The 16,763-nt window shown below is 52.9% G+C and overlaps 2 protein-coding genes and 1 long non-coding RNA gene across 3 annotated transcripts in view; all 3 read right to left on the bottom strand.

Annotated features, from left to right (window-relative positions):
- LOC146424144 (uncharacterized) overlaps positions 1–16,763 on the bottom strand; it is a 502,567-nt gene that overhangs the window by 213,131 nt on the left and 272,673 nt on the right. The gene's annotated exons all lie outside the window — the stretch shown is intronic.
- On the bottom strand, positions 10,149–12,661 carry LOC146424154 (serine/threonine-protein kinase pim-1-like). The gene is made up of 7 exons (XM_085043950.1): positions 12,634–12,661; positions 12,471–12,577; positions 12,305–12,355; positions 11,734–12,100; positions 10,947–11,123; positions 10,552–10,705; positions 10,149–10,315 (listed from the first exon to the last, which is right to left on the bottom strand). The coding sequence occupies exons 1-6, from the start codon at positions 12,659–12,661 to the stop codon at positions 10,599–10,601; spliced, it is 837 nt and encodes a 278-aa protein (XP_084900076.1). The 3' UTR covers positions 10,149–10,315; positions 10,552–10,598.
- LOC146424153 (uncharacterized) lies at positions 15,261–15,774 on the bottom strand. The gene is made up of 2 exons (XR_014847140.1): positions 15,665–15,774; positions 15,261–15,552 (listed from the first exon to the last, which is right to left on the bottom strand). It is a non-coding gene; the product is annotated as an uncharacterized LOC146424153 (long non-coding RNA).

Here is a 16,763-nt window from a genome sequence, read left to right as displayed (position 1 = left end):
AGTTTTGTTGAGTTTGAGGGCTCTCAAGCTTTTAGGCCATATTCATCTCTTCCCTCACTGTCTTTTTTTCAGAGGCACCCACACACACACACACACAGTGGCAGTTCTCAGTTCATTTCTGGTTTGATTGCCTGAATTTCCTTGGTTTCATTGTTGCTTTTTTCCCTTGGTGTGCCTGAACTGTCCAGCCAGGAGCAGAGTGACTCTTGCCAAGGAATTTTCTCATACTGTCACATAATATTAAACCTGATTTTTGCTGATCCCTCGCTGGGGATTTTTTAAGTGCTCTCAAGCCCTCATTTGTAAGAGGGTGAAGGAGCCCCGGGCCAGGCTCTCACCCTGGGGGACACGGGGACACTGCTGGGGGGTCCCTGTCCCCCTCTCCCAGCCCCCAGGGCCCTGTCCCCCCTGTCCCTGTGTCAGGCTCTGGGGGTCTATCTGGTGGAACATCCTCTGGGGGAGGCTGTGGCACTGGGGGCAGGAGGGACCTGGGGGGACAGGGGACCCTGCTGTGCACGAGCAGCGTTGGACTTCTCTGGGGGAAACTGTGAGGGGGGGCTGGGGTGGAGTCACCTCCCCAGTGACCTCACACAGCTACCCTGTGATGTCACACAGCTACCTGTGATGTCACAGAGCCCCTCTGGGATGTCACAGTTCACACTGTGATGTCAAACAATCTGCCCTCGGGTGTCACACCAGCATTCTGCGACATCACAACCTGCTCTGGGATGTCACAACCCAGCTGGGATGTCACCCAGCAACTCTGTGATGTCACAAGCCACTCTGGGATTTCACAGCCTTCTCTGTGACATCACACAGCCTGCTCCATGATGTTACAAAGCCACACTGTGATGTCACATCCTGCTCTCTTATGTCCAACAGAGCCATTCTCTATGATGGCAGAGTCTGCTCTGCAGCCGCACAGCCCTCTTTGTGATATCACAACCCACTCTGTGTCACAGGCTGCTTTATGATGTCACATCACCACCATGTGACATTACATCCTGCCCAATGATGTCACACAACCAACCGGTGATTTCACAGCCCAGTCTTTGATGTCACAGCCAGCTCTGTGATGTCTCAACCCACTCTGTGGCCTCACAGCCCTCTGTGACCTCACAGCCAACCTGGGATGTCATACAGCCACACTGTGATGTCACAGGCTGATCTGTGATGTCACACAGTCCCCTCTATGATGCCATAGCTGCTCCATGACCTCGCACAACCCACTCTGTGACGTCACACAGCTCCTTTCTGACATCACAGCTGCTCTGAGGCTCTCTGACACAGCCCCGATGGCTGGTGGGGACAGGCAAGGCAAAGGTGTCTCTGATGCTGAGCCAACCCGGATGAGTTTCATGAATCCAAAGGGCCAAGCCCTGAGCCCCAGCCCCTGGCAAGGCAGATCCTGTCCCTCCCTCAGTGCTCTTCCCGGGGCACTGGCATGTGGGGATGTGCAATGGCAAGGGCAGGACCATGGGGTGGCCTCTGCCAGGCTGCTGGGCAGGGACACAGAGGCCATGAGGCCCCAGGGCTGCAAGGGTCACTTGCGTCCCGCTGGCCTCAGGGCCAGGGACAGCAGCCATGGCCAAAGTGCTGCACAAGTTGGCTCTGTCAGGGCCTTGCAGCTCCTGCACATCCCTCTGCCCTCTCCAGCCCAGGCTGTCCTACGCTGTCCATGCCCTGTGCCTCTGTCCCTGCAGGCTGTCGTCATCCCCTGGCTGCCCCACCTCGCTGGCCCCTTCTTTCCCTGACAGCTCTGCATCCTGCCTGGCTCTGCCTTGGCACACAAAGCCTTGGGCTGATCCAGACTCCCAACAAACCATGGCTCTGCCTTGATGTCCCTCTGGTCTAGTGCAGTTCATTAGAAAACTGGGGTTTTTTTTAGTTACGGAGAGATATTTCAAGGAGCATCTAATACATCCAAATTCCTAGTTTAAAGGGTTTATTTTTCCCTGTAGAGGAGAGGTGATTGCAGCATTCTGTGACTGACATTGATCCAGGGTCTCCCCTAAGGAGGTCTGGCTTGGTCAGAGAAGCTGTGCCTTGATGTCTGAGTGGGGACAACCCTGGTCCTCAAAGCCCAACCCCATCCTGTCTCTCCTCACTCAACTGGGACCTGCTTTGCTTGCACAACTGGCTGCACTCAAGGAAGTAGAGGTTTTCATATTTTATTTTTTGAAGCAACTTCTAACTCCTAAGTTTCCCCACTGAAAACAGACACCCTCCTCAAGTGTGTGCCAAGCCCAAGCTGCCACCAAGGAGGTTCCCCTTCCCCAAGGCAGAACCCTGCAAGGAATGTTTTAGACACACATGAAGTTCTGCAATAAACACAAATCTAGAGTTGGCTGAAGGCACAATTAGAGCGACTGCTGAAGGACAGACAAGCTTTGAACTCCTTGCAGATCAAAGCACCAAGGGGATTGTTGAGAGGTGTGTGAGTGAGCCAAGAGTGAGGGGAAGGGAAATGCAGAGAGCCCTGGAAGTGCTTGTGTGCAGCCAGGCTGCTGGGAAGGGCACTGCAGGCCTGCCCTGGGCCAGCTGTGATGCTGGATTCTCATGCCAACCTGCACTGGGCCATTGCAAGGGGCTGTTGCCATGGCCACTTCACCGACCCCACGACAGCAGCCCATTGCTCAGGGCTGGTGTCACTGCCCAGAGGCACAGGGGATCCATGGCTGGGGTTTGTGCCATGGCCACCTGCCCTGTGCCGCGCTGGCTGGGCAGGCGCCGCGGAACCAGCAGCAAAGCCCAGTGCCAGGGCCAAAGGCCAGGTCAGCCTGACAGAAAGGGTCAGTGCTGGGGACTGTTTCCATGGCAACCATCGATGGGACACCACACCTGGGTCACCTGTCATGGCAGTTGCCATGGAAACCCCTTGGAGGGGCTGATGCCAGGGACACTTGCACTGAGACCCTGCTGGACTCGGGTGCCATGGCAACCACCATAGGGCATCACTGGGACAGAGGTTGCCATGGCAACCAGCACAGAGCCCCCTTCCCACTCTCCAATGCCATGACAACCTGCAGGAGACACTTTGCTGAGGTTGGGTCCATGGCAAACAACCTTTGCCCTGCTGGGATGGGGATTGTCACGGTCAGAAAGCAGCCTGTGGAGCCGTGGTGATGCTGGATGGCCATGGGGTGCTGCTTTGGGTGGGGCAGAGGGACTTTCCTTCCCAGGGCTTTCCTGGGGCTGTGCTTTGGGGCTGTGCTGAGCACAGGGTTGATCACACACAGATGGTTTTGTTCTCGCTGAGCTTGCACAGAGCCAAGGCCTTTCCTGTCCCCCTCGTCCAGCCATGCTGGGGAGGGGCTGGGGGTGTGGGGGAGCTGGGGAGGGGACACAGGGCGACAGGTGACCCCAACTGACCCTGGGGATATCCCAGACCACAGGACATCAGGCTCAGTGTAAAATGTGGGGGGAGCAAGGAGGAAGGGGGGACATTTGGACTGATGGTTTTTGTCTTCCCAGGGAACAGTTGGGCAGGAGGGGATCCTGTTTTGCTGGTGGGCAGGGTGAGCTCCAAAGACACAGACACCAACTGAAGGAATAGTGTAATTTATATACTGCAAAAGTGCAATGAATTACAAAAGGAGAAGCTCAGCAAAGCACATGATCATTAGCAAATTATCACAAAAGGAGAAGCTCATCAACAATGCATCCAGTCATCACCACAAAAGATTGCCTGTAATGATTTAGAAAGATCCATCACCAGTTACCCTCAGACTTTACCATCACCCAGACCCACACATCAGCTGGGGAAGCTGTCACAGCCAAGGACTGCAGAGCCACTCTGGACACTGGGAATTCCTGCAGCTGTGTCCAGCCACAGGTGAGGCTTCCAACCTCAGCTTGGAGAGTGCTGAACAAACAAACTGACAGCACTTCCAGTGCAGGAACATCTGGTTTCATTCTCTCCTCTTGGATTCTCCCAAAGCCTGGCCAGGGCTCAAGGAGGAACCAAGGCAGTTGACTTTGATCCTACACCCCCAAACAAAGCCAGATGTGGCACTGTCTGGTTTCTAAATACAGAAAGGTAAATACAGGTTTCACCAGCGAACAGATCCATAGATTGTTTTGCTAATAATGCTTTGTTAATGAGCAGATACAAATAATATTTGGTTGGAATGTTCATCTAGAGGTCAGCTTTGGCTCAGGGCCTGTTGTTCAGGCCTTGGTACTTCAATTGGTCCTTTGAGCTACAGATGAACTACAACCTTCCTAATAATTCTTTCAATAACAGAGTCTAAGATTTAGGTATTAGGTGTAAAGGCAATTACACCTAATTGTTCTTCAATTAAATGCTGTTCAAGTTCATTACTCAGGGCTATAATTGACAATCCTTTTGAAACATGCCTAATTAGTTCCTATTCTCTGTTCTTTATCAAATCCCCTTTTTTCTTGAGACTGTGTCTCTTTTCAGACAATCTCAGTGCTCTCTTTCTCAGCACAAAGTGTTACAACAACTCTAACATGGAATCATAACACACCAAGTGCACACACTGCCATGATTACAGTGACTGCCACAAATGCATTTCACAGCAGCCTCCAGTTTGGCAGCCATCAAGCCAAGCCCACCCAGATGAATTTTCTTCTTTCTGCCATTCTTCTACTGCTCTTTCTATTGAGGTCATTCCTGACTGTTGGACTTCAAACCCATCACTGATACAAGTGCAACATTCCTGTCCTAGAATAGCACAGGCTCCTCCCTGGGCAGCAAACAGATAATCCAAGGCCATGTGGCTCTGCAGAGCTCCCATTTGTGTTTGTTGGAGCTCATAGGATGTGCTATTCAATATTTTAGCAGTATCATTTGCTACTTCTTCTAATAATCTATTTAGCTCCTTAACGTAACTCCATAGGACAAGGCAATGCACATGGGGCACAGGGTGATCCAGAATCTTTGGCTTTCTGAAATCAAAGGCACTCTTTGGGTGGAAAGTATTTTCATAGCCCCAACTCCTCCCTGTGATTGTTGTCAAAGTACCCAAAAGGGTGGCACTGCAGCTGAGAGTGGTGTAACAGTGACCCTGAGCAGCCCCAGCACCCCAAGCTCTACTGACATTGTGAGTGATGTTCCAGCACAGAAATCCTTTCACACTGTGGCCTCTAGCCATAACAGGTTAGGTTTCTCCTGAAGGCAAATCCTAGTGAATCCTGTAAAATTGATAAATGCATTCCTCTGGTCCACAGCACAGTTTAATTATCCCTTCACTGACTCCACTATGAGTCAGAGCCCAGTGAGAGAGTTCTGGTCACCCTGTAGCGTGGGCCCTCCAAGGGAATCCTGTTCCTCCCAACATTAATTGAGAACATACCCAGCAATTAGTTACACTGAGTATTTGAGTTACATTAATCTTTACATTTTCCATAAGAATTGTCATGACTAATCCCTTGGTGAAACTCCAGAGGTGTTTCTGGCAAACAAAGATTCTGGTTGACTACCAACATACAATTTACAGACATAAGCAGTACCTTAGTGACAAGGTTAGTCATTCTTTTTCTTCAATCTCATTTGAGTTAGGAACAATAATTCCATTGTCCATGGAGCTGGCTCCTTTTTAATTCCAGAATAATGCCCCAAGGTCCTTTGCTGTTCAGCTTCACCGCGGTGTCTGTGGGTAACAAGGCTTGGTGGGTCCTTTCCCCTCTGGCTGGAGAGCTGCCAGGTCCCAGTCCTTGAGGTGCTCCAGGCTCCTGGCTGGAATTCGTGTGGAAGGCACTCAGGGTCACATCAGCCTTCACATGGAGCCCTGTGGATCAGAGCATTTTCCAAAGGGAACATTGGGGCAAACAGGGAGATTTGGTCTGGCAGGATCTGTGAAACAGCATCCTATAACATCTACTTGTTCTCCTATGGAACACTTGGCTGCAGGGACATATTCCCATTGTTCTTGCCCAGGTTTCAGGATTCAAACAGTGTTTTAATTTCCCCAGAGCTGTTCCTTCAGCAGGCTCGGGAGGGCGAATTGGCCTCTGGACCCACACCTTGGCTGCATCATTAGGACTGCTGGATTCAAACCCTTTATCTCCACAAGCAGTAGAGATTTGCAGTAGATCTCCTATTTTCACAATTGTTTTAAAAACTACAATATCAATAATCATTCTACCCTGTCATGGGGTTGCATAATCCAATGTTGTTCACTATTGTTTAATAGAAGTACTTGAATTTCTCCTCGATAATCTGTATCAATTTCTCGTCCCATGACATGAACACTTTTCAAAGCCAAGCTCCAGTGAGCAGTTATCAAACCAGAGTGTCCTGGAGGATCTGAATTCCTGTTTTGGTATTGATAACTCTCATTTGCTTCTGATTTATCCTCATTAAATCTAATGCATAAAGATCCAGCCATGCAGCTCCTGGAGTGGACATCTAAGGGGTTCTCCATCAGGAAAGGTTCCCATCTCCTCTTTTTTTCATCTGCTCTTTTAACAAACCCTCCATCCATTCAACAAATCCTACAGCTTGTGCATAGATTGGTATATGAAAAACCCAGCAGCCTTAATCACTTTATTTCTCACAGTAACAGACAAAGGATTCCATATCACAATATCAGAAAACCCTATGAAAATAGCCAATTTCATCCCATCCTCCTTTATTCATGATACATAAACTCGCCAATTTTCCCACTGACGTTCAGGTCCTGGCCAAACATTTTCTGTAGGGTATTTAGTATTACATCCCTGAGCAGCAAAAGGTAACAAATTATTAGTGTCAGCATTATTTCACATTATTATTTAGTTTGTATATATATATATATATATACATATTTTAATTATATTTTTACATATAAGTTTTATTTTATATATTTATTTATTTATTTATTTATTATATTATTTCACTTGCACAAGGAAATCTGAGCTCAAGATTAAAAACTTCTGCTGCTCCATGTGGGAGCAACAATTCCAAAAACAATTGTTCCTTCTGTTGGTGCTTTTTACAATATACTGTTAACAAAATTTATCCTCATCTTCCCAAACTCACAAGATCTTTTCCTTTTTCTGTATGCAATTTTGGATGCATTTTAATACATCCAGCAGATCAGATTCTCTTAGCTGACTTCCCCATTGCTCACACAGTGCTCTGACCTCAGCCCACTCCAGAGCCAGAGAACTATAGGGAAGGTCTTCCCAAGGAGGAATCTTGGATGGGAATGATTCCTTGCATTTATATTTAAAAAGTGACATTTTGCTGTGATCTGGACAGACTATGCCAATTTTGTTTTACCAGTGGGCAGGGCCAGCACCAAAGACACAGACACCAACTGAAGGAATCAGTGCAATTTCCTATATTCAAAGCAGCAAAGAATCACAACAGGAGAAGCTCAGCAATGCACCCAATCATCACCACAAAAGATTGCCTGTAATGATTTAGAAAGATCCATCACCAGTTACCCTCAGACTTTACCATCACCCAGACCCACACATCAGCTGGGGAAGCTGTCATAGCCAAGGGCTGCAGAGCCACTCTGGACGCTGGGAATTCCTGCAGCTGTGTCCAGCCACAGGTGAGGCTTCCAACCTCGCTGGGAGAGTGCTGAACAAACAAACTGACAGCACTTCCAGTGCAGGAACATCTGGATTCATTCTGCTGTTTGGTTTCTCCCAAAGCCTGGCCAGGGCTCAAGGAGGAACCAAGGGAGTTGACTTTGACCATACACGCCCCAAACCAGGCCAGATGTTGGATTTCATGACCTTGTCTGGCTTCTAAATACAGAAAAGTCAATGTTTCACTAATGAGTGGATACATCTATCATAATGCTAATGATCACGCATATTTCAGTAATGAGTGGATACAAAGATAACCTTTGGTTTGAAGGTTCATGGAGAGGTCACCTTTGGCTCAGGGCCTGTTGTTCAGGCCTCAGTCAGGCCTCTTGTTCAGGCCTTGGCACTTCAGGGATGTGGTTTAGTGCTGGGCTGAGAGTGCTGGGTGAATGGCTGGACTTGATGAGCTCAGAGGTCCTTTCCAACAGAAAGGATTCTATAATTCCAGTATTCTATCTGCTGGATTTAGCTTGGTCCATGTTAGTGGAATTAGTTTGCTCAGAAAGTTCCCTCTTGGTCAGCTCTTGAGGCCTAAGGCTTCAGGCCCTTTAGCTCCTGGCGCTAAGCTGCTCATGGTGGACGAGATGACTCAGAGAGAAGAATACAGTTCATCCAATTCCTTCTGGGACACTGAGAGGGGAGGGTGTGAAAACAGGAGCATTGCTTGGTGTTGCCTCCTCTCTGCCCTTCAGGTCTTTCAGTGCTCTGAAACAGCCAAGAGCTTTCTTCAGGAGTGCAATGAAGCAGCTGTTCCTTCTGCCAGGTCTGGCTCTCTCCAGTCTCTTCACTTGACTGCTTTTGTCCCTCTTGCTGTGCCCTCTGTTCCCCCTCTGCTCGCTGGCTGCTGCCCAGGACTGTGGAACTGGCCCAGATCAAGTGCTCGAGATCCTCATTTCTCTGCCCTTGGAGCTGCCTGGGCACAGCAGCCTTTTCCATCTGCAAGCTCCATATGGACAGGGAGTGCCCAGCTCCGTTCCTTGCACAACCTGCAGGAGCCCAGGGCTGCCATCTCAAGTCCCTGCTGGCACTGAGGGCTCCCAGGTGCCTCAGGCTGCTGTGACACCACTGCAAACAGGAGGCAAGAGTGGCAGGGGCTGTGCTCAAAGTCAGCTCCATTTGCTGCTGCTGCTGCTGCTGCTGCTGTGGGTCATTTGTCCAGCCCTGCCCCAGACTCAGGGATCAGCTCCAGGCACTGCTGCTGCTCCCTCAGGATCAGCCACAATTTGGTTGTTGCTCTCAATGCCAGCAGAAGCAGTGGCTGAAGCAGGAGGTGCTGACAGTGCCCCAAGCCCTGGGGCAGCAGGAAGTGAGCTGCTTCACATGAGAACCGGGAGCAAAGGGCATTTCGTTTTTAGGACAGGTTTTCTGTTTTAGGGAAAAAAAGTGGAAAAGAAAAAACAAAACTTGATGAAATGTGAAAGATAAAACCAAATCTCAAGTGGGTAGTGTAAAATCTTCTGTAACTTTGGATTAAGAAGTAACTGATCTTCTGTAAAAGGGAACTCAGTTATTGACTTTGTGCTGATAGCATGGATCTATCTCACTGACCTCAGCAGCCTTTTTAAACAGATTTTGGGGCTTTGTTTCCAATATTAAGTTATTTTAAATTCTGGTTGAAGCAATAAGAAATTGCTTTTTGCCCTGCCATTTCCAAGCAGGACTGGGAATCGAAATTCTGCTAAACCCCATCTCATTAAGAAGATGCCCTTCCTTCTCACCCTGTGAATGAGATGTACATTCCCTCTGAAATTGTCAGTGGTTTCATAAAGATGCAAAGTCCCACTTACAGCTTTTTGCTCTGGTTGGGAAGTGGAGAAGGGCAATTCTTCATCCATCAACTCCAGACTGCACTGCCTTAGGAACAACAGCCCGCTCGCCAGGTTTGGCTCACTTGTGGCACTTCTAGAGGAGGAAGAAAGTGCAATTGCACAATTCCAACCCAAAAAGGAATGAAGGGTGGGACAGACAAAACATCCTGTGGAGATACAGGCGTTCTGCTGGGACTGTGGAGTGTTTAGGTTCTGGCCAATTGATGTGTATCCCTCTCTGCAATCTCTGGGCCTGCAGGAGAGTCTCACTCACCTGCACAAGCACAAAGCTCTGTTGGTGTGCTCAGAACAGGCTCGTCTGATGCAAAGCTGTCAGAGCAATGGGAGGGCAGAGCAGGCCCAGCTGTGCCCAGGGCTGAGCCCCAGCAGAGCCCTGGCAGAGCCCAGAGCAGCCTCAGCATCCTCAGAGCCCTGCTGGAAGCAGAGAAACCAGAAACTGCCCATCAGCTGAAGACCCCTGTCCCCCTTGTCCCAACTGCCTGCAGTGCCCAGGCCATGCTGGCTGTGCTCAGAGCTGTGCCCAAACCTCCCCATCATTGTTGCCTGTGGGAGGAGAGCAGGAGGGCAGGACATGTGCCCAGCCTCCAGCCAGCCATGGCAGATCCACCTCCTCAGCAGCTGCCCAGAGCCAAAGAGCAGCTTGGCAGACAACTGAAGAAGTTGTTGCATCCACCCCAGCAAAAAGGGAAAACTTTTGGTGCCAATGCACACTTTTGGTGTGCAATGCACAGATGTGGGAGCATCCCCGGGTGTTGAACTCACCTGTAAATCAGGTGTGGAGCATGCCTTTGAAGAAAGCGCCTGAGTCAAAGCTGATCATCTTCAGCTTGCACATCGCCAGGTTGAGGAAGAGGTTGTCATCCTTGAGGTCCTCCTTGGTGTCTCCAGCTGCAGCTCCACCTGGTACAGCTTCTCCAGGGGCTCCTGCTCCTTCCCTGGGGGCCACACCAGGCTGTCAGTGCTCTGCCCAGGGTCCCAGACAACAATGAACCAGACAAGTGAAACCAGGGTGGATGGTGGCCACCAGTGCTTGCCAGAGCAGATCTCCAGCTCAGCTCCAGCACGAGAGCTGCAAGTTCCCTTCTGATAATCCCTGCTCAGAGCTACAAGCAGGTCAAAAAAGTCTGGTTTGCTTTGCTTCTTATTGCCAAGAGATGTGTGGAACTGTTACCTGCCAGGCCCCTGGATCAAACTGTGCACGTGGATCTCTCCCTTCTTCTAGGGCACATGAACATCCTGCATCCAGGGATCATCGAAGAGGTCTTCCAACGATGGCCTGTCCAAGGGTTGCATGGACAGACACCTCTTAATAACATCTTGGCACTCTGTGAAGAGAAACCAGAAAATGCCAGTCCGTTGGAGAAGGGTCCTGTCCGATGTGCCCCATTCCCATGCCCAGGCCATGCTGGGTGTGCTCAGAGCTGTGCCTTCCCCATGGATTCTCTGTTTTGGAGGAGAGCAGGACATGTGCCACCTCCTCAGCAGCTGCCAGAGCGGGATGCTCATGAGCCTGCTGCTCTCTCCCAACACTGCTATTCCCCCTGTGCCACAGAGATGAGGATCCACCTTGAGAAAGCCGTCGTGGGAACAAGATCCGCCCCCAGATGATCTTCCAGCCTCTCCTGAATGGGTGCTTCCCAACGACCAGGTGGTACAGCAGGAGGCCCAGGGACCAGATCGTTGCTGCCTCGCCGTGGTAGCATCTGAGCTGGGTCCATTCTGGTGGGCTGTAGGACAGGGTTCCTGTGGAATACAGATGGAGTTCATCAGGGGATGCTGCTGCTCCCAGAGCCTCGCCCCAGCATCCCTGGGCATGTGGGGGCTGCACCAGGGGAACACAGGGTGACCTGCTGCCCTCTCGCCAGCACCTGTTACTCATGGACAAACTTGGGGTTGGAAAAGAAGCCACTGGGGTTGGAATGAGGCAGCAGAAGCCCTGGGGAGGTCCAATCATGACATGCAAAGTAAAACCATTCCCAGTGGTGGGAAAACCACACTCTCATCCCTCCCTGCATTGCCCCCAAATAACAATTACAAGCCAAGGCAAACAAGGGGACTGGAGCAGTCCAAGTCCTTCCTCACCTGCACACCAAACTGGCTGGGGCATGGGGTCTGACCCCCCTCACTGCTGCACTCATTGGGGTTTTTGTTGGACTGGCTGCCCCAGCCCCAGCCCAGGGCACAGTGGGAGTGAAGGTGGTCAACAGGGCTGCAAGCTGCCCCTCTTCTACCCCCACCCCAAAGTAACTTTGCTGAAGAGTTAATCCCATGCCTGGCAGCTAGAGAGGAGGCCCTGGTGCTACACCCAGGCTGGGCCATGAGATGCCCAGGAGCATCCCCTGGGAGGTCTCACCTGCAAATTGGGTGTAGGCTGTGTCTTGGAGGAAGGTGCCACAGCCAAAGTCAATCAACTTGGCCTGTCCGGTGCACAGGTCGATGAGGATGTTCTCTGGTTTAATGTCCCTGTGCAGGACCCCGCAGCTGGTGCAGTGCTGCACGGCCTCCAGCACCTGCCGGAACATCCCCCGCGCCTCCTCCTCCGGCAGGAACCTCCGCTCTGCCAGGAAATCCCAGAGGTCCTGACACCGCTCCGGGCGCTCCAGCACCAACAGGTAGTCGTTGGGGAGCTCAACCCACTCCAGGAGCTGGACGATGCCATGGAACCCAGTGGACACTTTATCCAGCAGCACGATCTCCAGGGGTGCTCTGGTGCCATCGGGCTGCAGGAGGACCACGATGCCATCAGTGGGGCTGAAGCTGTGTCGGGGCTCTGGAACCCCTCACCCAGCCCGGGATGATCTGCCTCCCCCGCTCACCCCTCGCCCGCTCTCCCTCCAGGACTCCTGGCGGTTTCCACCCTGCCGGGCCCAGGCTTATCCCCGCCCGGCATGCCCCGGGTTCTGCCGCTGGCCCCGCGCACTCACCAGCTCGCCCCAATGACGGATGCGGTTCCGTGACACACTTTTGATGGCCACCTGCAAGCCAAGGGGAGCAGCAGGCTCAGCTCGCTGCCCGCTCTCCTCCTCGTCCTCCGCCCGCCCTGCCGAGCCCCACCCTCCTCCTCCTCCTCCTCCTCCGCTAGCCACTCACCGGGGCGCCGTCCGCTAGCCGCGTCCCCGCGTAGACGCTGCCGAACCCGCCTGTCCCCAGCAGCTCACCAAGCCGGTACCGCTCCTGCAGGGCCTCCTGCGCCTTCCCTGCGGGCGACACGCGGCCGTCAGCGCTCGGCCCGGGGCCACACACGGCCCCCGACCGCCTCTGCACCGCCCCGAGCCGGGCATCCCCCTCTGAACGGGGCACGGGCGGCTCGGGGCCGGCGGCCGGACTGCCGAGCGGCGGAGCTCGGGCCGGGGAAGGCGCAGCGGAGGCGGCGGGAGCGGCCGAGCCGCGTGTGTCCTCCGCGGGCCCCGGGAGGAGCCGGAGCCGGGATCGGGGTCGGGGCTGGGGCTGGGGTCGGCACCGGACCCTGCGTCGGGACAGCCGGGGCCAGGCTCGGAACAGGCGGAGCCAAAGGGTGACGATGCCGCTCCAGCCCCAGCCACTGATGCCCGCCCAGCAGCGCCACAGCCAGGCCCGCCAGAGCCGGGCGGAGCCGAGAGCGCGGCGGGACGCCCAGGGGCGGGGAGGGGACAGCCCCGGCCGGGGCCGGGGGCGAGCCTGGGGCATGGCCCGGGCTGGCAGGGGGAGAGGGACACCGGGAAAGGAGGGGACACAGGGAAAGGGACAGCGGGAGAGGCTGTGGGACAGGGGGAGAGGGAGAGGAGGAGCAGGGGAAAGGGACGGAGAGAGTCGTAGAGTCTCTTCTTTCGCTGCCGCCGCTGCTGCCACTGCCGTCGCTGCCGCCGCTGCAACTGAAGCTCCGGGGCCGTTAGTCCCAGTGGCCATATGTCCGAGTGGCCGTTTGTCCGTTCCCCGCTCGCCCCCGCGCGCCCCACGGCCGAGCCCCGCGCGCCCCCGGGGGCAGCCCCTGAGTCTGTCCAAACACGGGAACTTTGCCGTGTTCAGCCCAGGTCCAGAGGCTTGACTGCTGCACAGTGGCACAGCAATCCGCTTGGCTGCTGTTGTGGATTGTCCCTGCTGAGGGTCAAACACTAGTGGAGCACATTCCCTGACTCTAGAATTCGTGCCTCACCCAAGCACTGCAATTATGTCTCCAGCATTGTTTTCCAAGCAAAACAAGGGAAGACAAACTGCGTGTAACTCATGGTTTTTCACAGAGTCTAAAACTTGCTAAGTCATAGATCTTAGAGGTGAGGTCCATTTGCAATTAATGGCATGGAGAAGTGTTGCAACATGGAAAAGAGAAGCATAAAAGTTTTCAGGAAAGTCAGACGTCTTCCTTGTCCAAGTTTTGTTATGGGCACTCCTGGCTCCCTCCTTTCCGGGGAAGCTCTTCCTGCTCAGCAACTCTAAGGCAGCCCTGGCCAGGGCACAGGGAACCTGGCCCTTGGCTTGCTTTTCTCTTTGCTTTTCTCCCTGGTGGGAGGGGATGGAAAGGGGGCTTAGGCAGGATGCTCCCCCTCACCTGCGCGGTGAGGACTCCCCTGGCCCATCCCAAAGTACTGAGGGTTGGCTTGATACTCCTTCCTTGGGCTGGAGAAGAAAAAGAGGTTTTGATGTCTAAGAGCAGGTTTTGCAGAATGCCCAATGGCAGCTGGAGCTCGTTCCTCAGCTGGAGAAGCATGTCAGCAGCTGGAGAGCAGCTCCAGATCAGCAAAGGCCAGAGCAGCGAGAGCAGAGTCTGGTGCTGTGAGCATGTGGCAGGGCTGGGCAAGTGCTGTGGGGCCAGGTGTCCTCTCCATGCCCCCCCAGCTGATGGTTCATACTCCTCTGGCAGGGGAAGGAGTTCTTCGTGCATCAGGGGAGCATGATGTGGCCAAGTGGACTGCGAGATGCCTGTGGTCCTCCCCAGCGTGGAAGCATGTTTCAGGCAGCTCAGCCAGTTTTTGCTGGGGGAGAAAAGGTGGCCAGGTGCATCTCTGCTGGGAGCTGCTGGCTCCTTTCTAAAGGTGGTGGTTGTTCACTGTTATATTTATTGATGAGCCTCTAGCAGAGCTGTTTTTACCTCACCTATGACCAGTGTTGCAGACAGTCCCGCTAGCTGCACTTTGACAGCTGAAACTGCCCACCCACTTGTAAACGTCGATGGAAGATGTTGGGGTTTTGAGTGTTCTGGACTAAAAGCAATAATAAATAGTGCCTTAATGCAGGCTGCCTCTCATCTGCTCTAGCCCTGTGTGTAGAAGTGGGAGCCAGGCTCCAAGCCTTTTTCAAATGTGATTGGACTTACTCTGCTGAAGTAACAAAAATGAACTCCATCATGTATTTACAATGTAAGAATCTTTATAACAACAACAATCTATAGAACGTATTTACATAAAAACCTATCTAAGAACAAAGTAGAAAACGTATTTACAGAAGATAACACTATCTAAAATCTACGAAGAAAAAACAACTGAAGAACTCTTTCAAAACGTATATACAGATGGGTGTCCTCCACGCCTTGCATGACCGTCAGTCCTGGAAGAAAAGCAAGCAGCACGGTCACTGCAGTCAGGCCCTGAGGGTTTGTTCCCTGTGCCCCCAGGCTGGCACACGGTCACTGCAGTCAGGCCCTGAGGGTTTGTTCCCTGTGCCCCCAGGCTGGCACACGCTGGCAGAGCAGGACTTTGCCGCCAGCACTGAGCCCGGCTGGGGCTGGGAGCTGGGCCCAGCTGCTGGGACGGGGCTGGCATGGCCCAAAGCAAGCGCAGGGCAGGCCGGGGCTGGTGCTTGTGAATCCACCAGAATGCAGGGATGCCCCGGGTCCCCGTGTCCCTGAGCAGGGCCACCCAGCCCAGTCCCAGCCTGTGGGCAGGGCATGGGGAGCACGTGCCTGTCCTGCTGCCTGTGTCGGTCTTCATCCCAAGACCATGTCCTCCTCCTCATCTTCCTGGTCGACTTCCATCTCCTCAACACAATCTTCCATTTCCACCTCCATTTGTTCCTCCGTCTCCTCCTCATCCACCTCCATGTCTTCGTCCATCTCCTCGTCCACCTCCATTGCTTCCTCTATCTCCTCCTCGTCAACCTCCATCTCTTCCACTCCATTCTCTTCTGGATCTATATCCATTCTTTCCTCTTCCTCAAACTTTCTGTCGACTTCCATCTCCTCTTCGGTGTCTCTCACAGCCTGCACAGGGAGCAAAACTTCAGAGTGGGGTCCCTGTCCCACAGCATCCCCTCACAGCTCCAGCCCGTCCAGGCTGCCAAGGGGTGTCCACCTCCATGGAATGGCACTGTACCTCCATTGGGACAAATGGGAGCATCCTGCAGGGATGGATGGTAAAATCCAGGCAGCAGGGAGTGTTCAGGACTGACGGCAGTATCTGGGAACGGGTGACCAACAGGGTTGCAGGGGTGCTCTCACAGCAGGGTGAAGCACGTCCTGACTCAAGGGCAACTGGTTATGTTGTGCCCTTGGCTGGGCGATGGCAGTCCCAGCTGGAACACCAACTGTGACATGACAGCAGATCCAGGACCACACCCCTGTGGACCATGGCAACCACAAAATCATTGAATCCCTGACTGGTCTTCCTTGGAATGGACCCTGAAGATCATCTTGTTGCAAGCTGAGCAAGCTCCCAGCAGAGCAGGTTGCTCAGAGTGCTGTCCCAGCTGGCCTTGGGATGTTCCCAGGGATGAGGCATCCACAGCCCCTGTGCACAGCCTGGGCCAGTGCCTCAGCACCCTCAGTGTAAAATGCCAGAATCCTAAAATGCAACCCAAATCAGCCTCATTGGTACATTGCCCAGGCCATGGGTCCATACCCAGCTCAGGTCAGAGCTCCCTGTGCTCCCACAAGCACAGAGCCCAAAGCAAACCCTGCCCAAGGGGACACAGCATCTCAGTGTCTGTGCCACGCTGGCTCCCTCCACCCTGGGGTGCCACAGAGCAAAGATTTTCCCAATGCATGTCTGGTTCTAGGGCACAGGTGACGCTGCAAAAGCCAGAGGCCCCACTTCTGACACAGTGGTACCTCTGTGGCCCTGCAGCCCAGTTAAAGGAGATGGACAAGTCATACAAATCTTCAGGGTGTTTATTGTCAGGATAGAAATGCCTTCATATAAAAGAAGAATTTAAAAACAGCACTCCCCAGCTCTCAGAAATAAATATACATATATATATACACACATATATATTGATAGAAAGAATAATTACCATTCTGCTATGTGATTTTAAAACCAAACAAGATTAATACCAGTCTCCAAACTACTCTGCCAAACCAGTGCAAGGGGATCTAAGAATTCCTGCCGCCCACCTTGCCTTGGGAGCCTAGCTGGGCATCAGACTGGGCATCAGGCATCCTCCTGCTGCCTGCACCGCCCAGCTCTCCTTGCCCCA

Source organism: Lichenostomus cassidix, unplaced genomic scaffold (assembly GCF_008360975.1).
Source record: "Lichenostomus cassidix isolate B80296 unplaced genomic scaffold, HeHo_3.0 HiC_scaffold_42, whole genome shotgun sequence".
Taxonomy (NCBI): Eukaryota; Metazoa; Chordata; class Aves; order Passeriformes; family Meliphagidae; genus Lichenostomus; species Lichenostomus cassidix.
The sequence above is the reverse complement of the archived record's forward strand: the minus strand, read 5'-3'. Positions and strand labels throughout refer to the sequence as shown.